Source organism: Helianthus annuus, chromosome 1 (assembly GCF_002127325.2).
Source record: "Helianthus annuus cultivar XRQ/B chromosome 1, HanXRQr2.0-SUNRISE, whole genome shotgun sequence".
In the NCBI taxonomy this organism is placed as follows: domain Eukaryota; kingdom Viridiplantae; phylum Streptophyta; class Magnoliopsida; order Asterales; family Asteraceae; genus Helianthus; species Helianthus annuus.
Window position 1 is genome coordinate 81,947,168 of NC_035433.2, and position 24,538 is coordinate 81,971,705.

At 35.2% G+C, this 24,538-nt stretch overlaps 2 protein-coding genes and 1 pseudogene across 3 annotated transcripts; all 3 read left to right on the forward strand.

The window, feature by feature from the left end:
• The first annotated feature begins 473 nt into the window (after positions 1-473).
• LOC110870428 (putative pentatricopeptide repeat-containing protein At1g12700, mitochondrial) lies at positions 474-21,402 on the forward strand. 2 transcript variants are annotated; one of them, XM_022119612.2, is made up of 2 exons: positions 474-686; positions 19,714-21,402. In XM_022119612.2, the coding sequence occupies exon 2, from the start codon at positions 19,729-19,731 to the stop codon at positions 21,346-21,348; it is 1,620 nt and encodes a 539-aa protein (XP_021975304.1). In that variant the 5' UTR covers positions 474-686; positions 19,714-19,728; the 3' UTR covers positions 21,349-21,402. The 2 variants fall into 2 exon arrangements, with proteins under 2 accessions (XP_021975304.1, XP_035835312.1); XM_035979419.1 differs by having other exon boundaries at positions 474-678; positions 19,706-21,402.
• Positions 7,820-8,488, forward strand: LOC110870441 (pentatricopeptide repeat-containing protein At3g22470, mitochondrial-like). The gene has a single exon (XM_035988197.1). The coding sequence runs from the start codon at positions 7,820-7,822 to the stop codon at positions 8,486-8,488; it is 669 nt and encodes a 222-aa protein (XP_035844090.1).
• On the forward strand, positions 17,996-24,121 carry LOC110870434 (annotated as a pseudogene).
• The last annotated feature ends 417 nt before the right edge of the window (positions 24,122-24,538 follow it).

The window sequence follows — 24,538 nt, forward strand, 5'->3', positions numbered from 1 at the left end:
TCAAACCGGTATTGTATCGGTACCAAATTTACTATACCAATCATTTTTGGTACCAATTTGGTATCCACCTTTGGCGTTTTCAGAATCGTTACTTTTGGTTCGACACCGGTCTAGCACCATACCTGTATTTACTGATTTTTACCTTCAAATACCATACCGTATGGTACCGAGCATTTTCGGTGCCGATACCTAATTTCGATGATTTTTCGGATCGGTACTTTCGGTGCCATTACCAGTACCGAGCTCATCCATATTTTAACGTGTTATCACCGTAATAATTAAACTGAAAACAACCGAATTTCTAACGTGTAGAATGTGTGGGTCTTATTATTATATATTAGATTATTTAAAATCAGTATCGTTCGTTACCAGGTCATTTTATGTTTTAATTTTGGTATTTGTTTGCCGTTGTCGTCACGTGTTTTGCAGGCATTAATAAGGGCATGTTTGGGTAAGCTTATTGAAACAACTTATTGACTTATTGGCTTCTTGGAAAAGTCAGGATTTTGTGACTTATTGACAAATTGGCTTTTCCCCCTCACATACACCATCTTTGCCAAACATCATTTTAGAGCTTATGACTTTTCAAAAAGCCAATAAGTCAATAAGTTGTTTCAAAAAGCTTACCCAAACATGCCCTAAGTCCCCTCCGCAACGCCAGGGGGAAAATCAACTAGTTTGATGAAATCAGTATTCTCTCGATGATGAAGCTTCTCCGGCGACCTCTCTCCCTACTCTTCTCCGCCTCTTTCTCCACCGTTCCGCCGGTTCCATCACTATCTTTAACATTCGTGCAATCTGTACTCAACCAAATCAAACATCTCTCAGCAAACCCAAAACACTACCCCTCTCTAACCACCTTAGACTCACTCCTAACCAATACTGTAACAACTGCCACTAAAATCCATAATTAGGACGATAATTAGTCAACAAGAAAACCCTAATTGAGACACCCAAGTAATTCTGCACTAACCCTAAAATTTTCATAACAATCGGAATCAGGATCAGGGCCCCTAAAACTCAGGGGGGTTAAACCCTAGTGGATGTTTATCCTCTAAATTTGCTACAGAAACGAAATTTGTTCGTTTAACTTACTCAGCAAGATTACTTGGACACAAAGCAACCTAGGCTAGAAAATAGACCCGTCGCGCCACGCGACGGGTACACATGTCTTCTTCGCGTGGCGCGAGGGAGGACAAATTCCAGCTATAAATAGGGGACGTTGGCACTTGAACTTTGGTGGTAAATCGACGTCCAAATTCTCTGTAACCATCGAGTTATAGCGAATATCATTCACAACACACACAATTCACGAAGTGCTGCCGCAATCAGGGTAATAACTCGATCGCTATTACGATTCAACGTCCGATCGATTATAACTATCCAACGATTGTCCGAGTGCTGCTCAAATTGAGCTTGTACTTTGATTATTCATCGTGATTTCGACTTGAATATTTGAGTGCTGTTCGAATTCGGACTATGCTCTGTTATTCGTTGTGAATCCGATTGAATTATTAAGTATTGCACTTGTTAATCATTGTGAGGGTTTGATCTCGTGAATTGACGTAACTGCTGAATTAGTTACTAACCTATTGTGTGTGCATTATTATTAAATTAGGTTAAATCAAGGCAAATCAGTAGGCTTATACCTTGCCCGCTAAGTCTGCAATGTGAGTCATTCCTCTTTTGTAAACTCTTTTCTCACAGTTTGTGAGTCATTCTTCTTTTTAAACTGTTTTCTCACCGTTTGTGAGTAAGTTTTACAATACTCCAAATTATTTTCAAAGTGTTATAATTACAGGGATTAAGTCGTGGTTATCTTAACCGCTGGTTAGTGGGGTATTGTGCACATTACTAATTTCTCACGGTTAGGCAATAAGCCCTAACATGGGTTAGGCTAATAAGACCTAACAGTGACAAAAACGTCACTAATTGGGTGACTGGACCCAATAGTGGTATGACCATCGTCACACGGGTGGCAAGACCAGATATTAATTAAAATACGGCCATAGTAATCGCTCTTATGCTGTAATTTATAACTATGTGTCATTTTTATCAAAATGAATGATTCACTCAGTATTCCCCCGCTGACAAAACCTTTTTACAACATGTTTCAGGTGACCTCCTGAATTAAGTACACGTGCTACGGAGCACTATCAAGCTTGAAGTGGTGGCTCAAATAAAATAAATAAACATGTTTGTAAAATAATGAAATTATGATATTTACGGGATTATCCCGAAATGTAAATAAATAATACTCGGGCAAAATTTTCAAGTTTAAAACGATCCTGTTAAGACTTCCGCTATAAAAATAAATACCACGGGATTTTCTGTCCCGCGGCTCCCGAAACGGGTCAAACCGGGTCGGGGGCCGTGACAGAAAAAGGTGGTATCAGAGCCACTGATCAAGCCACTGATTTAAGCCTATTAAGTATTTAGAAAATACTTAAATTTTATTAATTACTATTCTGTGATTATGTGTTTCATTATCTGATTAATCGCATATAGCATGGAACAAATTTTATATAGAAAACTAAAACTTTAGTGTCTTTACAAGTTTAGAAGCCTTATGTCAGTAAATAAATAAATTTTTAAATAAAACCAAGGATGCTTTAAAATTCTAGTTGTTCGGATAATTACACCCGTATTTCTATCAAAATTATTACAAATACTGACCTAGTAATTGTGTGTGTATTTTCAAACAGCATGAGTAATTTGTCTGATACCCTTCAGAATTTAAATCTCTATCCAGTAAGAGTAGAAGTTTCCAGAGATTTTAATAGGTATGGAGGAACCTATAGAATTTAATGTTTTACCTCTCGAGCCTAAGAAAACGGAAATTGAAGAAAGTTCTAGGCAAATTAAGGGGTTACCATCTCAAGAAGAATTAGATCTTACAATAACAGACTATAGTATTATCAAGACTATTAATGAAACACAACTATCAATGAACTTAGAACCAGCTATTCCAAACCTTTCAGTACCATCGCGACCTTTCGACATAGACGAATGGTTGACTCATGAAATACAGTTACAGAACAAACCCTATAAGCTTTTTCCTCAGTTCAATCTAGAACCTTTACCGAATCCACCAAAGAGTAACAAGAATACAGCTAGACTTCACCACTTGGGTCAAGAACTAATGAATGTTGGGAATAGGATCCAAGAGATTGGGAAACAAATCTCCTGGAATTACAATCCAAGGAAACACTGTTATTAGAATATCATTTACCAAAGAATAGGAGACTTATGGAACAAGGATTGTGTAATAATAATAGTCAAAATCAGTCTGTAAAATTTTTACGAATAAAATTTTGTAAGGCATATTATTATTTCGAGAAATCAATAGTTTGGCTATATAAAACTATATAATAATTTTGTGTATACTTGTTATTTATTTGATACTAATACAATTATATATATATATACAATTAGTTATCCGATGGAAAACGCTAATAATGAACCAGTTAACGAGGATAATCAATCCGAGCAACAATCGGGGGGTCAATATGTGACTAGGCAGGATATAGAAAATATCGTTGCTCAAGGGATAGCTAACACTATTCCAACAATGATAGCTCAAGGGATAGCCAACGCTATTCCAGCAATCGTTACTGCTGTTAAAAATCCAATAGAACCACAACAAATCATTCCTAGCAAACGTATTTCTGAAGATAACTTCAGTAATAGCGTAAATGGAGGCAATGATCATGTTAATCATGATAAGGAACTAGGACAAGCTCCGCTCCCTAAGAAAAAGAAAACTGCAACGCCTGGTTGCACTTATAAGGAGTTCCTTGCCTGCAAACCTATAGAATTCGCAGGCAATGAAGGGGCAACTGCGGCACTGCGGTGGTTAGAGAAAACCGAGGCAGTGATCAGAATAAGTAAATGTGTTGAGGAAGATAAGGTTATGTACGCTTCGCACCTTTTCAAGGAAGAAGCATTAGAATGGTGGAATACAGTATTACAAGCCAAAGGAAGTGACGTAGCCTATGCCATGGGGTGGGAAGAATTTAAGCAATTAATAGAAAGAAAATTCTGTCCCGAATATGAAAAAGAGCAAATGGCAAATAAGTTTTTAAGTCACCGAATGATGGACGTAGATTGCCGAGGGTATACTTCAAAATTCTTTGAGTATGCCAGAATTGTACCTACTTTGGCTTCGCCAGAACCGGTACTTATCTCTTGCTATATCTGGGGTTTGATTAGTGAGATTCGTGACATTGTCAAAGCTGCGAGACCCCGCACAATTGACGATGCGGTAGAATTAGCTAACACTCTAACTGACGGATTGGTACGCACACGGGAAGAAAATAGGAGGAAGGATTTAGCTCAGAAAATTTCCCAAGAATTTCATATAGGTAATAGTAACAATTTTAAGAAAAGAGAAAACGGGCGATTTTCCACTATTCCATTTTGCGATATCTGCAAAGGAAAGCATTTTGGAAAATGCAAAGGAAGCTGCAATTTTTGCAAAATTCCAGGACATCGAGAAGAGGATTGCAGGAAAAAGAAGGCAATCACTTGCTACAATTGTGGAGAACCCGGACACTTCAAAACAAGCTGCCCGAAATTAGGCAATCCAGCAAACGAAAAGACGAAACCTGCAGAAGGGACTACCAAGAAAAACGCAAGAGCTTTTCAATTAACTACTCAGGAAGCTGAACTCATTCCTGACATCATAGTTGGTACGAGTATTATTTGACTCTGGTGCAAACCAAGGTTTTATAAATACTTCATTCTGCCAAACTCTTAACCTATCATTAATCAAACTTAGGCAAATCTTTACAGTCGAAATAGGCAAAAGGAAAATATAGAACTCTCAGGTCATAGAATCTTTCGCCAATCTAATTTCTATTAGCCGAGTTTGATGTGTGTTAGAAATAGATTGAGTAGTAACCAACCCTGCTCGAATTCTCCGTAATAAGAACTTTATAGAAAATCCAGGCACCTGCCAGAGAAGTATTTATGATTACAGGAAATAAACTACGTAAGGTCACATGATGAATCATGAAGATATTCACTTAGATCCTGCTAAGATAGCAGCAAATCACTAAAATGGAAGATTTCGTAATTCTTAAATGGAAATTAGGAATCTTGTAAATTTAGCCAGATACTATAGGCAGTCTATTAAGGATTCTCTTAGATAGATATATCCTTAACTAAGCTAAAACAGTTAATCCTAAATAAGAACTTAAACAAAAAGAAGCCTCTAGCATAAATTAACAAACATTCCAATCCTAGCCTTACTAGAAAGAACAGAAGATTTTAAAGGTATACGGCGATGCTTCAAAGCTAGAAATTGGGTGTATGGTAATGCAACACAAAAAGGTAATTGTGTATGCATCAAGGCAATTGCAAAAGCACGAAGAAAGCCTTACCCCTTGTAAGCTTAAAAAAAAATTAGAAACCACAAGTTACCTTTAAGATTAGGAAACATTATCTAAGTAAGTTTACTATCCATATGGGTCATAAGAATTTAAAATTAAACATGGGGAAAAAGGAAATCCTCAGTAGCTACAACTGTTATATTCAGTATCACGAAGAAAAGACTGAAGACGGTTAGAAGAATTATACAAATAATAAACAAGAGCCGTCGAAGTTCGAGTTGGAGACAAAATGCTATTGGAAGTATTTTCTTGGAAAGGAATTTATAAATTCAGTAAGAAAAGAAGCTAAGTCTAAGATACGTAGAGCCATTCCCAGTGATCCAACAGATAGGACCAGTAGCTTATCGTTTACAACTACCAGAAGAATTAGCTGGAGTACATGATATGTTCATGTATCCAACCTCAAGAAATGTTTAGCAGACAAATCCCTGGTAGTACCTCTTCAAGATGTAGAGGTAAACGAGAAATTTAAGTTCATAAAGAAACCACTACAGATAGAAGATAGAAAAGTCAAGTAAGATGCAAAGAAAGGACCAGAATACGCTTGGGAACTGGAATCAAAAATGAAGCGAAAGTACCCTCATCTATTTTTAGTAAATCTCGAGGACGAGATTTTTCTTAAGGTGGGGAGGATGTAACAACTGCCACTAAAATCCATAATTAGGACGATAATTAGTCAACAAGAAAACCCTAATTGAGACACCCAAGTAACCTAGGCTAGAAAATAGACCCGTCGCGCCACGCGACGGGTACACATGTCTTCTTCGCGTGGCGCGAGGGAGGACAAATTCCAGCTATAAATAGGGGACGTTGGCACTTGAACTTTGGTGGTAAATCGACGTCCAAATTCTCTGTAACCATCGAGTTATAGCGAATATCATTCACAACACACACAATTCACGAAGTGCTGCCGCAATCAGGGTAATAACTCGATCGCTATTACGATTCAACGTCCGATCGATTATAACTATCCAACGATTGTCCGAGTGCTGCTCAAATTGAGCTTGTACTTTGATTATTCATCGTGATTTCGACTTGAATATTTGAGTGCTGTTCGAATTCGGACTATGTTCTGTTATTCGTTGTGAATCCGATTGAATTATTAAGTATTGCACTTGTTAATCATTGTGAGGGTTTGATCTCGTGAATTGACGTAACTGCTGAATTAGTTACTAACCTATTGTGTGTGCATTATTATTAAATTAGGTTAAATCAAGGCAAATCAGTAGGCTTATACCTTGCCCGCTAAGTCTGCAATGTGAGTCATTCCTCTTTTGTAAACTCTTTTCTCACAGTTTGTGAGTCATTCTTCTTTTTAAACTGTTTTCTCACCGTTTGTGAGTAAGTTTTACAATACTCCAAATTATTTTCAAAGTGTTATAATTACAGGGATTAAGTCGTGGTTATCTTAACCGCTGGTTAGTGGGGTATTGTGCACATTACTAATTTCTCACGGTTAGGCAATAAGCCCTAACATGGGTTAGGCTAATAAGACCTAACAGTGACAAAAACGTCACTAATTGGGTGACTGGACCCAATAGTGGTATGACCATCGTCACACGGGTGGCAAGACCAGATATTAATTAAAATACGGCCATAGTAATCGCTCTTATGCTGTAATTTATAACTATGTGTCATTTTTATCAAAATGAATGATTCACTCAGTATTCCCCCGCTGACAAAACCTTTTTACAACATGTTTCAGGTGACCTCCTGAATTAAGTACACGTGCTACGGAGCACTATCAAGCTTGAAGTGGTGGCTCAAATAAAATAAATAAACATATTTGTAAAATAATGAAATTATGATATTTACGGGATTATCCCGAAATGTAAATAAATAATACTCGGGCAAAATTTTCAAGTTTAAAACGATCCTGTTAAGACTTCCGCTATAAAAATAAATACCACGGGATTTTCTGTCCCGCGGCTCCCGAAACGGGTCAAACCGGGTCGGGGGCCGTGACAAATACCCACATGTTAAATCCCGCTACATCTCTCATAATAATCGATTACCTCACCCAAATCAACAAACTTTCCAGAGCAAATACCCTAATCTCACACTTAAACTCATCAGGAACCGTAAGTCAACCCTTTCTATACAGTTTACTCTTCACTTTCTTACTTAAAGATAGTCCCATTAATCACATTGAATCTTTATGGGCAGACATTTGTGGGTCTGTAAAAAGATTGAATTTTTCCTTTTCAGATTATGTGATTCTTGTTTGTAAGTTTGGTGAACTTAGTGAAGTTAAAGATGTTTATAACAGGATTTTTATGGATGGTGGGAGTTGTTGTTTGGAGAGACAAAGCTATGTTGCTTTATCTGCAACTTTGTGTAGTTTAAATGAGGGATTTTTAGCGAAAAATGTTGTGAATGAGATGTATGATAAGGGTATGGTTGTTGATAGTTGAACATACTTTTCGATGTTTAAATGCTTTTGTCGAAATGGGGATTTTGATGAGGCGGATTTGGCGTTGCGGAAGCTTGTTAAAAACGGGTTTGTTGTTGATATTTGTGTGTACGGATCGTGGATCGACGGTCTTTGTAAATCCGGGAAGTATCGTGAAGCCGATAAGTTGTTTAGAAAGTTGTTAAAATGGGGTTCAGTGAAAAAGTTTGGAGAGGAAAAGAAAGTGTTGAAGGAGGGTCGACGAGCGATTTTTCAGTTAAACTGCGAGGGTGTTGTTCCGGAACTAATGGCGTATGAGTGTTATTTTCGTGCTTTGTGTAATGCGATGAAACTTGATGATGCGGAAGTTTTGTTGAAGAAGATGATGAGTGGTAGAGCTTTGCCGGAAACTTGTGTTTACGGGTCGTTTATTAAGGCGCTTTTTCGAAGCGGTAGGGATGAAGATGCTATGAAGTTTTTTAAAGTTCAAAGGAAAAAGGGGTTGGTTCGTGTTGATGAAATTGTTACGTACGTAATCATGGGACTATGCGAAAACGGGAAAAGTGATGATGCTTTAAGGTTATTTGACGAGATTTTAACGGTTAACGGTTTTGTAAACGGTTCGAATGTTTGTAATATCATATTAGACGGTTATTGGAAGCACAATGGTGTGTCGAAAGCGGAACTTTTCTTTGAGAGATAGCAATCGAATGAAGTGAGGCACGAGAAACTTGACGTAACGAGTTACACTATCACGTTTAACGGATATTGTAGCGGGAATGATGTTCGAAAAGCGGTAATGGTGTTTGAAGAAATGTTGAAGAGGAAAATGGCGGTCAATGGAGCGTTATACGAGCGACTTATAAGATTGTTATGTGATTGCGGTCGGGCAAATGAAGCGTTTCGGTACTTCAATGACATGATTGAAAATGGGCATTTGGTTTTCTGCAAGAGATGGCGAACGATCTTCCAATCGGTTTTTAGTATCGAAGGACATCGTGTTTTAATTGGATGTTGAGGCGTAAAATATTGTTAACCATAATCAATAACCGAAACTGTAAATTAGCCGAAATTCTGGATCTGTGCTTAATAAAACCCTAACCGAACGCGTAAGTTAGTTTTTGTTTTCGAAAGATAGATATTTTTTTATTTCGGTGGTTTATTACTTTATTTTGGAATATGTATATACGTCTTCATTGGGTATGTTGTGACTTCAGGTGGTCGTAGAGACGATGACTGGACAACTTGCAATATGCGCCGCTGCACACAACCTAGATCATAGTTCTGTAAGTTACTAAGTCCTACAATTTGTGTACTGTTTATACCATATACTAAAAAGATTAGGGGAGGGGGGTGGTTCACTAGTGATAGAATTTATCACTCACAAGCACCAATCAAGTTCCGCCATGTCATCGACCATTTTTCCATCACTCACAACCTTTTTTAGTGGGGGTGGTCATCACTCATCACCACACCCAACAATTTCCCCCCAACCAACAAATACCCTCACAAATAAAACCATCACGGCGTGGAAAAAATAACGAAAATGGAATTGCGTTATATATTAACGCGTTATACAATGAGGTCGGGGTGGGAATTTTAAAGTTCCACGCGTTATTGTTTTTCCCCGTGATGATATTACGCAACCGCCCCGTGGGCTCTTATAGCAAGCTTTAAATAGGAACCAGGTAGAAAACACGCTTATGTTAAATAATAAATCAAACAAACCGATAGTAAAACAAGCATAGAAACATCATAACGTGTATGCGTGAGAGATATACTAACTCCTGTTTGGCAGTTCCGAATACTTATTGTGCGTACAATTTGTTGTACCTTTTTATTATTATTGCTAATTTGTTTTTAACATTTTTTTTTACTTAAAAACAAGACCCTGATTTTGGCATATGTTTCAATTCTGCAATATCGTATGCATTAGCTATGCAGTTAATAACGGTGATATATCGGTCCCCTAGTAAAATATCGGTGAGAATATCGGTACCGATATTATCAACGATATTGACCGACATAACCGATATATCACCGATATTTGACCCATATAACCGATATATCACTGAATTATTAGTGTTAAATTGCTATATATATAAATTCTGCATTATATTAAAATTACCGATATCTCACCGAGATAATCTATATCTCAAATATCGGCCCTTGACCGATATCCGATATTTTACCGCATTAACTGCATAGTGTGCGTTAGTAGGTGGTTCAGCAGTCACCCTAGAATTTTAAAAATAGTAAAAGGTTTTTCTAATTGGTAATTTTGTAATTTTATAATATAATAGCTTGCTGCAAGCTGCTGTTTTATATACACACCAACTGTTGCACCACAATAAGCAGTCTTTTCGATTATTTGTGTATTTATAAATGTTAACTCTCCTTTATGCAGAAAGCAAATATTGTGTGACATAGAGCTTGTTGCTGCAGTACGCGACGAACCACGTATGGTCAAGGCATGTCTCGACCGTTAAATCGACTTCATATCTATGTTCAACACCATTCTTTAGTTTTAATGCACCATCATTTGAAGTTGATCCTTTGAAGTTGATCCTGAGCCTTATGGTGAAACAGGACTATTTTTTTTAGCTTACATGTTATAAACTTATAATTCTTATTATATGGAAACATGTGAATCATATATGGACATGTATGCATACAAATTGTCAATTCCACCTCTTTTATCAATTATCATATCCTCTAACCATGTTATCCCCCCACCTCAACAATATTGTCTTAAGTAGGGATGAGTAAGTTGGTATCGGCAAAAAATACTGGTCGAATTTCGATACTGATCCGGTACCTATACCGGTGTTTTTCAGGATCTGTACAGTATTTTACCGACCTTTTACTTTCAAAAACCGTATTGAACCGTATCGAGCACTTTCGGTACAGGCTACATGTACCCATCTTTGGCGAATTTCGGGATCAGTACCGATCTTATCCCTAAGGTTTGGTTTTGGAAATCTCAAGTACAAATATATATAGATTAGTAAAGTATATAAAAATATGCAATATCAGTCACCAAAATACAATGTATTTAGTTAAACGAATACAATGTATTTAGTTAAACCGTGTAATAGAAAACTAAGCTGTTATATTGTTTGGTTTATTTGTTACATAATAATTTGTTAGGTATGCATTGTTAACGTCTAACTAACATCATTTCCTTTAGTTTGGACGGAGTCGTTCCGGCTCCCTGAACAAGTTACAGTTTTCCCGATATGGGGCAAAATCAGAGAACGGTATTCCAATGTTCGAGCCTCATTGGTCCTCCCCCACCCTACAAAAAAAAAAAAAAAAAAAACAAACAAACAAAACAATGGTCCTCCCCCATCTCCGGAGAACGATGGTTTCCCCTTATCACCACCTCAGGTCCTCATCATCTTTCCGCGTCCACCTCATCCCTCGATGACCCCGTTTCCCCTTTATTTCATGATCGCGTTAGTTTACTTTATATGTGTTAAATTTATTTCATGATGGTGATTTTGAGTTTTATAGGAGTTTTTTTTATTATATGTAAAATAAATTATAGGTTTTTGATAAAACCATGATTGATGAATAAATATATATTACTAGGTTATAACCCCGTGTATTACACGGGTTGAGTAAATAAAATTATATACTAAATAATAAAACATTATATCTTTAAAACTTTCTTTATTGCACGGGTTGAATAAATATAATTTTATATATATTAAATAATAAAAAGTTATATATATAAGAACCATATTGTACGGGTTGAATTAATGTAATTTTATATACCAAATTAAAAAAAAATATCTTTAAAACCACATGTATTACACGGGTTGAATAAATATAATATTGTTTACCAAATAATAAAATAATGCATCTTTAAAAAACCTCATTTATTACACGAGTTAAATAAATGTTATTTTATATCTATATATATTCTAAAGTTTAGTTATATGTTCTATTTTAAAACCAAAATTTATGGTTGTTTTAAATGCACTAGCCTATAAAAATCCTATTAATTGCATTTAATTTACTTTACTTAATAATCTATATCTATAATATATTAAAAAGAAGAAGTGATGTACCAAATTGTAATTTTACTATTTTTACAAGTTGTGAAGCATTACGTACAAGGATGTGTAAGCCATTTCATCCAAAATTTTAAGACACTAAAAGGGTAATTGGGGGATTTCAGACTCCTATATCGGCGATTGAATGCATCTGTTTCTAATCGATTCAATTCCTTCAACCCTGCTTCAATTCATGCTCAATTAATACATATAGAGAGAGAATCAGGCATAGATCGCCAGAAAGAGAATGGGGGGAATGAGAACAGGCAAGCAGAGGAAGGGACTTTGATGGTTATTCAATTGAATGTCAGTAATTGTGAAACCCTTTATCATCCAAACGCACAAAAGACAAGACCAAAGCACATCTTCATCATCATCTTCTACTTCCAAATTCCCAAATCTTCCATCTAGGGTTCCGATTGAGACTTACAGAGGTATGTTTTTGGATTTGATTATGTTCGGTAATGATGATAATCGAATGAGACTAATCTATACCTGTGTTTTGAAGCTGTAATCGGTGTTTAAGTATACCGTATGGTGGATGTGAATCGCCCCTTCGTTCAATTCTAACATCGTCTGCAACGAATGCTTTATGTATATTTGCTCTCTCCCCAACCAATGATATATTAAGCTGATTACGAATCCATTGTTTTTGCAGGGACATAGGGTTCTTCGGCTTACCATGTCCAATAAAGGGTTTTGTTTTCTTTTTTTGTTTACATCCACTTATTATTAGTCCATTAATATTGGTTTTCCATTTCGATTTATAAGAAATCAACGTTTATCTATGTTTTGCAGGTTGGTATACACGATTGTTCCAGTAAAGGTTTTGTTATTAGGAGGTGTTATCTGATCCGTTTTAGTTTCCTGAAATACCCACGTTAAAATGATTATGCCTTTTTATCTGGTTGAACCTAATACTTTCTTGATTTGAAATTCAAAACTACAAGAGGTTGTGATGATTGAACACTATTTGAATCGAAATTGGGTTAATACTTAAGTAGTAAGCTCATTTACACAGGCTAGCCAACTCGAGCTCTATAACTGAAGCTTGGGCGTGAGTACTGATTCTTTTTTTTATGTGCAAAGATATATTAACTTTTTGTACTTCTTACGGTTCTGATTCTTTTTTTTTGTGTGCTTATAGTGTGTGTATAAGCCTTTGGAATGTCACCCAATGGTTCCGCAGTTACAACCTTACACTTTGGCGTGAGTACTGATTCTTCCTGATTAATAATTCTTTGTCCGGCCTTTTTATTACTTGAGCTTTAATGCGAGTTTCTTTTATGGGAAAAATCACTTTAGAAATCTACATCTCTCATATTCACATATGGCTAAGGTATGTAAGCTGGCACCTTAGTGATGCTTATATATCTTAAAAAGTTTTACCTACAAATCTTGAGTAATTATCGTATTTGTTGTTTTGCAAGGCAAGTTATTGGTTAGCAGATCAAGAGTGCCAAATGATCTTTTCACGTTTATGTTTGTAGAAACCAGAAGACTTTTTGGCCAGAAAAGAGTGCTCGGATATACGTACGTGTTCAGGGCGCACAACTTAAAAAACACATTGATGCAACTTTGGGTAGTGGATATTTGACGGAAGTTGTTTGCCTACCTCCTGGAGAAGATCTTAACGAATGGCTGGCAATTAATGGTAACGATCTTCAATGATTTATCATGTAAATTAGCATATGATTACTAATTTTTGTAATTACTGTTTTGTTCATATTTTGTTATCTGCAGTTGTTGATTTTTTTTAATCAAGTGAACATCCTTTATGGTACTCTTGCTGAGTTCCGCACACAATCGACATGGCCAACATGACAGCCAGAACAAAGTAACTTACTTGCTTAAAGACTCTTCACCAGTAACTTGCTTAAATTAACCTATTCTGACCCGAACCTGTTTTGACCCGTTCTATTTTTTATTATCCTTTATTGAAATACAATTATATGTTTTAAAGCATTAAGCATATAAATTGCCATGTATTCTCACACAAACTTTATAAATTTTGTGATATGTTTATAAAAAATGTTTTATTACATAATATTATATGTTACTAAGCACTATTAGTTTGGATATTGTTTGTAAAATTTTTATTTTTGACTTTTTGCTATAGATGAGGTTCAAAGGATGGTATGTGGGTTTAACGATGGAAGAATTTGGAACTTGTGTTGGGCATTCATCATTTGGAAGCAGATGCCGTGATTTCTGATTACCAAGAATAAATGTAATGTGATGTATGCTATTGAAAAACTTTTGAAAATTGAGGGCATGAAGATCTCTTTCTGGGCAGCTGTTTGCTATTAGCCATGATCAATAGTTAACCATTCCTAATGTTACAGGTATAGTTTATTAAAAAGGCGATTGAAGATATGGCTGCCAGAAGTTTGGGATACTTACTAGAATTGCTAATGCCAGAGGCATCCCAAGTTGAGCCCAACTTAAAAATCAAGTGAGTTTACAATGGCAGTTTTCAAACGTGTTTAGTAACATGCCAAAACAAGTCATTTTGGTACGGGTCAAAATTGGCTGGGTAAGGTTGCCGTAAACAGTTTTTTGCACAAGCTTAGCCTACAATTGATTTAGATGTCAAAATTGGTTCAAAAAGTGATATTTTATTATTTTGTTTTTGAACATCCAGGCATACACCATTGAGCAGACAGATTCGTAGATTTTTTTTAATTAATACTTTCTGCACAAGCTTAGCCTATGATCAAGCATTTGACTTTGACCTCATCAAGTATATAGAGATATGCATGACCTCACCCATAAAGTTGATGTTCATATCCAGTAGTTGAACTATTTTTATATGCATCAACTTTTTTATATTATATATGGTTATATACTGTCACTTTAAATGGAAATGTTATTGATTCAAATTATGCATGCTTACAAGTGTTGGTGATTTTAGTGTAATTAATTTATGAAAGGTGTGGTCCGTGTGGGCTACGTGCTTGAAGTGGGTTCAAAGGGGAAACGCACAGGGCCCAAGGGACAAAAGTTTATAGTAGGAAGCATGAACTAATAATCGCTAGAAATTATTCTCTTAGTATTAACCGGTGATGTTAGTAGTGACTACGACAAATAGTAACTTTGCCTAGCAACTTTAACTACCGTGATTACCCGAATTGATACTGTTCGAACATGGGTACCAAGGTTTGGTTTTTAATGGTTTTAATCCATGTAAAACCGGTGTTGATTGGTATATCGAATGCATGTATACCGAAACGAACCATTATAAACGATATCTGGTTTTGTTATGGAGTGCCCAAAATTCTTTGAATGGACAAATGCATTGCTTGCTAAATGAAAATCCATGTAGAAGCTATGCTGCAATGTCACAACACTTGAGTCAATGGGTGCCTTTTGGGTTATTATATCTCAACAATTATTACGTGGTTTTACTTTGTTTGATATAAATAAGTTGTTAACATGTTACTTACAACCCTTCCCCATGTACTGTTTAACCTGTTATAGCGTGGTCTCAAAAGGCAAAATAAAGACAATAACTATTATGTTAGTTACAACCCTTCCCCCTGTCGTTTCAGAAAAAACCAATAACTATTATGCATGTCGTGCATCGCACGGGTATTCCCCCTAGTACCAAATAATAAAAAAGTTAGTAAATGTAATTTTGTATAGTGAAAATAAAAATATTTAATATATTAATACAAAGTTTGGTTTTCGTGATAAATAATTTGTTTTATTTAAAATGTTTTAAATTAACAATTTACAATTTCAGATAATATTTTATTAGAAAAATAGAAGAATGGTATTCGAAATTTAAAGGAGGATAAAATTTAATATTAGCTCATTATTCATTTATTTATTTAATTAATATAAGATGAGTTAGGAAGTGAGGCGAGAAAATCATAAAATAAATATCTACAATAAACGACATGTGTCACACATTAATGTTTTATTATATAGTATAGTATAGATAAAAATTTCGATTGATATAAATAGATTATTTTGTTGTAGCAAAATTTGTTAACGAAGTCTCAATAAATTTAACCCATTATTTAAAACTCCGTAAATATGTAAATGATAAATAATATTAGTTAGAGTAAATTACGATTCCCCTGTGGTTATATCACTTTTACCCTTTTAGCCCAATTTTGTTTTTTTTTTTTTTAAATCTGAGCCCCCAACGTCTTTTTTTTCTAACCCTTTTGGCCCCTAACACTAACCCCATCCATTAAATGTTAGGGGTCAAAAGGGTTAGAAAAAAGACGTTAGGGGCCAAAAAGATTAGAAAAAAAGACGTTGGGGGCTCAGATGTTAAAAATTCTTTTGAGGCTAAAAGAGTAAAAGTGATATAACCACAGGGGCCAAAGTCGTAATTTACTCTATTAGTTAAATAAATAATATTATAAATGAGAAGGAGATAAATTAAATAATAATTATCTATAAGAAATTAAACTAAATACTATTTAGTAGGAGAATTATCTATAATTAATTATAAAATATTAAACTAAAATAATACTTATCTATTAAACATGGCCTAATATGATGACACGTATCCCTAAAATGGTTTCTTTTATTATATAGTATAGATTTGTAAAGATGTTAATAATAATCCTCATGGATGTAATTAACAAATAATATTTGTTTCCTCAAAAACATAACTAAATAGAAAAAAAACCTCTTTTCAAACCATGGTCATTAATACTAAGATCATGTTATAACTAGTTCCTTTACACATGGCATGTTTAATTTCAACGTTTAATAAACTCATAAATGCGCCGTGTTAGTGTTAACATGACATATTTAGCCATTTAGGACAAATATAAAGCATAAGTGGTTGCGGTTTAATTATGTTCGTTTGGTCATGCCAAGGTCGTAAACCACAAAGGAAGTGTCACTGTGATTTTTGTTTTTTGTTTTTACAAAACCAAAAAAAGACATAATATAAAAGATATACGTATATGTATACACATAATACTTCACTAAGGACATGGTGTGGTGATAAGATATCTATCTTCTATGGCTATATTTAAGAGGTGAGGATTTCAATTGATTGGAGCTAGAGTGTATTTGGTTTATTTAAAAAACATATTCAGTGGTTCATAGAGTCTCTTAAAGGTAAGTTTTGGAAAAAAAAATGTTGATTATAAAAGGCTACATCTTAACCAGTCAAACCTCTTAATGACTCAATACAAGATTTTTTTTAACAGCAAATTTCATTTTTCATTCCTTGTGAGACTTGAACACATTACCTCCCAAATTAGGTGCTATAAGAGGCATTCTCTCTCCCATTGGGCCACCAACCCCAATAATGACTCAATACAAGGTTATCCAACACCCCCTTAACCCATTTATCCTAAAAAAAACAAACAAGAATGATGAACTATATTACATTTAGCAATTTGGGTGAATAGTGATATCCTTTGACTTTTTTTTTGTTTTTTTTTCTTTTTATACTTTTATCTCTTACTTTCAGCATTAACATTTATAATCACTTAATTTTCTAAAGACTTTATAATTGAGTTTTACGTGTTTATCTTCATGTACGTGTCGATATAAATTCAAATTGACTTACGTTTCAATGTAACTATACCCGGAAATGAGTTGGGTCAAATATAATATACTCTTATACTTATTACTATGTACATTTTCAGTTATTCTACGTTTTGACATACTTGACTTTTTCCTTTCTAGACTTTATTATTTTTATTTTTTTACTTTTCTTTATGTTTAATGTTTTCGTTTGAGGTTCCTTTTCCATTAATGTTATATTTAAGATAATATTTACGCCAATGAGCTTGTGGTGGAGTGGTAAGGGAGAGACTTGTGTTTCTATGAGACTCAAGTTCAATTCCTGCTTCTCCCCATTAGTTTTCAGCGGCACCTGTGATGATGGGAGACTAGGTGAGTAGGCGGCGATCGCTAGTTCGATCCTTGAACTGAATGAGTTTTACCTCACCGCACTGTCGTGCCTTTGGGCGAGTGTTCACGGGATTCTGCTCTAGGTGAGGATTTTCCCCAGTTCGGAGACGGGTGTATCCGTAAGTATAGTGAACCAAAATAGATATCCTCCAACCAATCTTTTAAGAGTTTAAGGACCCTAGATATGGACTTAAACCCTGCAACGAATCATTAAAACCACACTAATATTACGGGCCATCTGAACAATACGAAAAGCCCAATAAAAAAGCCCATCAAGAATCTTTAAGGACCCTAGGGTTTCTGTATATGAACTCACTCGTTCATTCTTCACTGCCTCTCTACCCCCGCAGCAGCTCTTTCAGGATTACCGATGGTAAGTGACATAATCCATTTCTGTTTACGAATCGATGTTGGTTATTCAATCTATCAAGCTGTATTCATTCGTCTGTTTTCTTTATGATTCTTCTCATCGTTGGTTTGTTAGTTTGATCTGTTAGGGTTTTTACGTATCTGATATCACATTATTTCGTGTATACGTTAGTGTTTGATTAATTGAAGTTATAGTTTCTGTAAATTGATGTAGTTTTTTTATCATTTTTGTGTATAATTTTGTTGATGAAAAATTAGTAGTTTCTAAAAAAATTAGGGCTTTTTGAAATTTTATGTTTCCAGATTAAAAAAGGTTTTTAGTGAAACATAATTTGTGTTTGTGATTAGGCTTTTATGAATTCAACTGTTTTATTTTCTTATGTATATTTGTTGCTCATGCTTTATAGTGAAATTACTATCTAGGTGAAATTTTAACATTGTTATGAGGTGCTAAACGGGTCGGGTTTGCGGGTTGTCGGGTCCAACTTGATCCGAAAACTTTATACGAACCGAACCCGATGGGTTGACCCAGACACGACACGTTCAACTTGATTTTTTTTTTCAAATTAATATATTAAATTCTTTTTTTCACTACAAAAAAATACAAATGTATATAAATTATAAAACCTTTTGTTAATCTCTCTTTGTAAGTTATAATTATGCATTAAATACACACCTAAATTATGACATAAAAGATAATGTAAAAAATATAAATGGGTTAAACGGGTCAACTCGTCAACCCGACCCGTTTAGCTAAATGGGTTCGCGGGGTTCAACTTGAAATTGACCCGAACCTGTTTAGACTAAACCTAAACCCACGTTTTTGTGTCAGGTTCGTGTCGTGTCAGAAATTCACACCCCTAGTTATGAATCATGTTCTTATAAGTTTTTATATCCTGACATTAAACCAATATATTACAGCGTTTCAGTTTTTACTTTCACTCTTGGTGTTTATGTCTATCCGTGGTTATGTTTTGTCTATATACATTTGTTACTACACATTTGGGGTTTTTAATGCATATTTTTTGTTGTTTTTAAAGGCTTTTGTCAAAGGCCAGAAGTCAAGATCATACTAGAAGAGGTTTCAAGTCAAGTTTAAGCGAAGGAGAGGTGAGAATTAACGAATATCAATCTATTAGCCTCACTTATCTTCTTTTGCACTTTTGCATTGTTTACACTATGCTCACTATTATTTTTTTAATGCATATTTTTTGTTGTTTTAGGTGGACTGATAAAGCCCTAAGGGGCTTCAACCACACCCTCTAACCTTAGACCACTCGTAATGGTTAATGCCCCATAAAGCCTTTTCAAAAAGTTGTAATGGTTAATGCCCCTTTAATGTCATTTCATTCATTACTTTCCTTTTTTTCTCTCCTTATTGGGCATTATTCTAGAAATGCCTCAACCTTTTCATGCCCATATAATGCCCCATGGGAATGATATGAGGGCATTATCAAAGCCTTTCATGCCCCTATAATGCCTATTACCAATAGTCTTACAAAAAAAATCCGAAACATGATTTTTTTATATTTTCAATCTTTTTCTTTCCCCTAAATGAGACTCGGAAGAGAGTGTAACCCTCTAGAGTTTAAACACATTTGATGAAATCAGTATTCTCCCGATGATGAAGCTTCTCCGGCGACCTCTCTCCCTACTCTTCTCCGCCTCTTTCTCCACGCTTCCGCCGGTTCCATCACCATCTTTAACATTCTTGCAATCCGTACTCAACCAAATCAAACATCTCTCAGCAAACCCAAAACACTACCCATCTCTAACCACCTTAGACTCACTCCTAACCAATACCCACATGTTAAATCCCGCTACGTCTCTCATAATAATCGATTACCTCACCCAAATCAACAAACTTTCCAGAGCAAAAACCCTAATCTCACACTTAAACTCATCAGGAACCGTAAGTCAACCCTTTCTATACAGTTTACTCTTCAGTTTCTTACTTAAAGATAGTCCCATTAATCACATTGAATCTTTATGGGCAGACATTTGTGGGTCTGTAAAAAGATTGAATTTCTCCTTTTCAGATTATGTGATTCTTGTTTGTAAGTTTGATGAACTTAGTGAAGTTAAAGATGTTTATAACAGGATTTTTATGGATGGTGGGAGTTATTGTTTGGAGAGACAAAGTTATGTTGCTTTATCTGCAGCTTTGTGTAGTTTAAATGAGGGAATTTTAGCGAAAAAAGTTGTGAATGAGATGTATGATAAGGGTATAGTTGTTGATAATTGGACATACTTTTCGATGTTTCGATGTTTTTGTCGAAATGGGGATTTCGATGAGGCGGATTTGGCGTTGCGGAAGCTTGTTAAAAACGGGTTTGTTGTTGATATTTGTGTATACGGATCGTGGATCGATGGTCTTTGTAAATACGGGAAGTATCGTGAAGCCGATAAGTTGTTTAGAAAGTTTTTAAAACGGGGTTCGGTGAAAAAGTTTGGAGAGGAAAAGAAAGTGTTAAAGGAGGGTAGACGAGCGATTTTTCAGTTAAACTGCGAGGGTGTTGTTCCGGAACTAATGGCGTATGAGTGTTATTTTCGTGCTTTGTGTAATGCGATGAAACTTGATGATGCGGAAGTTTTGTTGAAGAAGATGATGAGTGGTAGAGCTTTGCCGGAAACTTGTGTTTACGGGTCGTTTATTAAGGCGCTTTTTCGAAGCGGTAGGGATGAAGATGCTATGAAGTTTTTTAAAGTTCAAAGGAAAAAGGGGTTGGTTCGTGTTGATGAAATTGTTACGTATTTAATCATGGGACTATGCGAAAACGGGAAAAGTGATGATGCTTTAAGGTTATTTGACGAGATTTTGACGGTTAACGGTTTTGTAAACGGTTCATATGTTTGTAATATCATATTAGGCGGTTATTGGAAGCACGATGGTGTGTCGAAAGCGGAACTTTTCTTTGAGAGATGGCGATCGAATGAAGTGAGGTACGGGAAACTTGACGTAACAAGTTACACTATCATGTGTAACGGATATTGTAGCGGGAATGATGTTCAAAAAGCGGTAATGGTGTTTGAAGAAATGTTGAAGAGGAAAATGACGGTCAATGGAGCGTTATACGAGCGAGTTATAAGATTGTTATGTGATTGTGGTCGTGCAAATGAAGCGTTTCGGTACTTCAATGACATGATTGAAAATGGGCATTTGGTTTTCTGCAAGAGATGGCGAACGATCTTCCAATCGGTTTTTAGTATCGAAGGACATCGTGTTTCAATTGGATGTTGAGGCGTAAAATATTGTTAACCATAATCAATAACCGAAACTGTAAATTAGCCGAAATTCTGGATTTGTGTTTAATAAAACCCTAACCGAACGCGTAAGTTAGTTTTTGTTTTCGAAAGATAGATATTTTTTTATTTCGATGGTTTATTACTTTAACTTGCAATATGCGCCGCTGCACACAACTTAGATTATAGTTCTGTAAGTTACTAAGTCCTACAATTTGTTTACTGTTTATACCATATACTAAAAAGATTATAGGAAGCTTTAAATAGGAACCGGGTAAAAAACACGCTTATGTTAAATAATAAATCAAACAAACCGATAATAAAACAAGCAAAAAAACATCATAACGTGTATGCGTGAAAGATATACTAACTCCTGTTTGGCAATTTGTTGTACCTTTTTATTATTATTGCTAATTTGTTTTTAACATTTTTTTAACTTAAAAACAAGACCCTGATTTTGGCATATGTTTCAATTCTGCAATATCGTATGCATTAGCTATGCAGTTAATAACGGTGATATATCGGTCCCCTAGTAAAATATCAGTCAGAATATCGGTACCGATATTGTCAGCGATAATGAGAGACATAACCGATATATCACCGATATTTGACCCATATAACCGGTATATCACTGAATTATTAGTGTTAAATTGCTATATATATATATAAATTCTGCATTATATTAAAATTACCGATATCTCACCGAGATAACCTATATCTCAAATATCGGCCCTTGACCGATATCCGATATTTTACCGCATTAACTGCATAGTGCGTTAGTAGGTAGTAAAATAGCATTAATACACTGACACTAGATTTTTAAAAATAGTAAAAGGTTTTTCTAATAAATTCTGCATTATATTAAAATTACCGATATCTCACCGAGATAACCTATATCTCAAATATCGGCCCTTGACCGATATCCGATATTTTACCGCATTAACTGCATAGTGCGTTAGTAGGTAGTAAAATAGCATTAATACACTGACACTAGATTTTTAAAAATAGTAAAAGGTTTTTCTAATTGGTAATTTTGTAATTTTATAATAAAATAGCTTGCTGCAAGCTGCTGTTTTATATACACACCAACTGTTGCACCACAATAAGCAGTCTTTTCGATTATTTGTGTATTTATAAATGTTAACTCTCCTTTATGCAGAAAGCAAATATTGTGTGACATAGAGCTTGTTGCTGCAATACGCGACGAACCACGTATATATTTTTTGTTGTTTTTAAAGGCTTTTGTCAAAGCCCAGAAGTCAAGATCATACTACAAGAGGTTTCAAGTCAAGTTTAAGCGAAGGAGAGGTGAGAAACAACGAATATCAATCTATTAGCCTCACATATCTTCTTTTACACCTTTGTATTTTATTATACTATGCTCACTATTATTTTTTAATTGTGATTTGTTTTATTGTTTTAGAGGGTAAGACTGATTACCGTGCTAGAGTCCGATTGATTAACCAGGACAAAAACAAGTACAACACACCAAAGTATCGATATGTTGTGCGATTTGTAAGTTCTACGTTTTATTCTACAGTACTTTTAAAAAAATAATGCTACTTAAGTTTTGAATTATGGTTACCCTTTTTTAGAAGTGTTCACTAATTTGTGTTTTTGGGCCATCTTTTAATTTTCTCTAGACCAATAAGGATATAACCGCACAAGTCATATCTGCAACCATTGCCGGTGATATCGTTCTTGCGTCAGCTTATGCTCATGAACTCCCCAATTACGGTCTTAAAGTCGGGCTTACCAACTACGCCGCAGGTTTGTATTTTTTTGTTTAGTTAATAATCGTATCCCGATGTTTAGAAATTAAGCTCACTTTATCTTTTTGTTTGTTATAATAGCTTATTGCACTGGGCTTCTGTTGGCTCGTCGGGTATTCCAGAAACTTGAAATGGACGAGGAGTATCAGTGCAATGATTTGTTTTATCGTATTGTGGTTTTACAGGCCACTGGAGAAGACTTTTCTGTTGAACCTGCAGAAACCAGAAGGCCATTCCGTGCTCTACTTGATGTTGGCCTTATCCGAACAACCACCGGAAACCGTGTTTTTGGTGCTCTCAAGGTTTTACAATTTACCTTTTTATCGTCTTAAATGGCTAATTATATGAATTAAATGATTTTTTTACGAATAATTTTAGGGAGCTTTGGATGGTTCAGTGAAAAACGGTTTGCTGGTTTTAACAAAGACGGGAAGAGTCTTGATGCTGATGTTCACCGAAAGTACATCTACGGTGGACACGTTGCTACATACATGAACATGGGTTTAGTTTTTTACCAATCAAAGTTTATAATCCGGTTTTATCCAGTTGAACGGTTTAAAATGTATGGTTTTTCTACAAGAAGACGAACCCGAAAAATACCAGAGTCATTTCTCTGAGTACATCAAGGCCGGAGTTGAACTCGACACTCTTGAAGAGCTTTACAAAAAGGTTCATGCTGCCAAGAAGTCGGATAAACCACAACCTAAGGAGCACAAGAGGTAGTTACAATCTTTATTCTAGATGTTACAAAACCAATTTATGAAGTTATATATAACAATGGTTTGTGTGATTTTTCTGATGAATTTGTGTTGTTTTAGGTACAACTTGAAGAAGCTAACTTATGACGAGAGGAAGCAAAAGCTTATCGAGAGGTTAAATGCTTGATTATTGGTTTTGTTGGTCGTGGAAGCAATTTTGTTAAGCCTTGATTCAATTTTTCATAGTTACTGCAAATGCATCTATTGTTTTTAAACTTAATAATAATGTTTCTTTTTTAAACAGAGTGTAACACTGTTTAAAACAAGTGACTTTCATAAAAAGGACAACATTACAGGTGGTTTATGAACCCTATTGAAAGTTGTGGTGTGATCGAGGGGCGGTGGTTACAGGGGTGCCGGTTAGTAGTGATTTTGGGGTTAGCAGCAGTTGTGTCATTCCATATTGTGGGTAAACCAATGAATCTGAGAGTGAGAGATAATCTTGTTCTAACTCGGGTATGATGTAAAAGGGTCGAACCCTAAGGTGACCCGACCTTCATTGAACTCTCAACAGATTTGTTCTGGGTCTCATTGTGGTATTTGAATATCCTATTTTATGATCAGTACTTATAAACTATGATCTAGGGGTTATTGTTTGTTAGTTTTGTTTTTATTAAGAATATTGTAAACCGGGTCTTAGAGGCTTTGGAACAGCCGA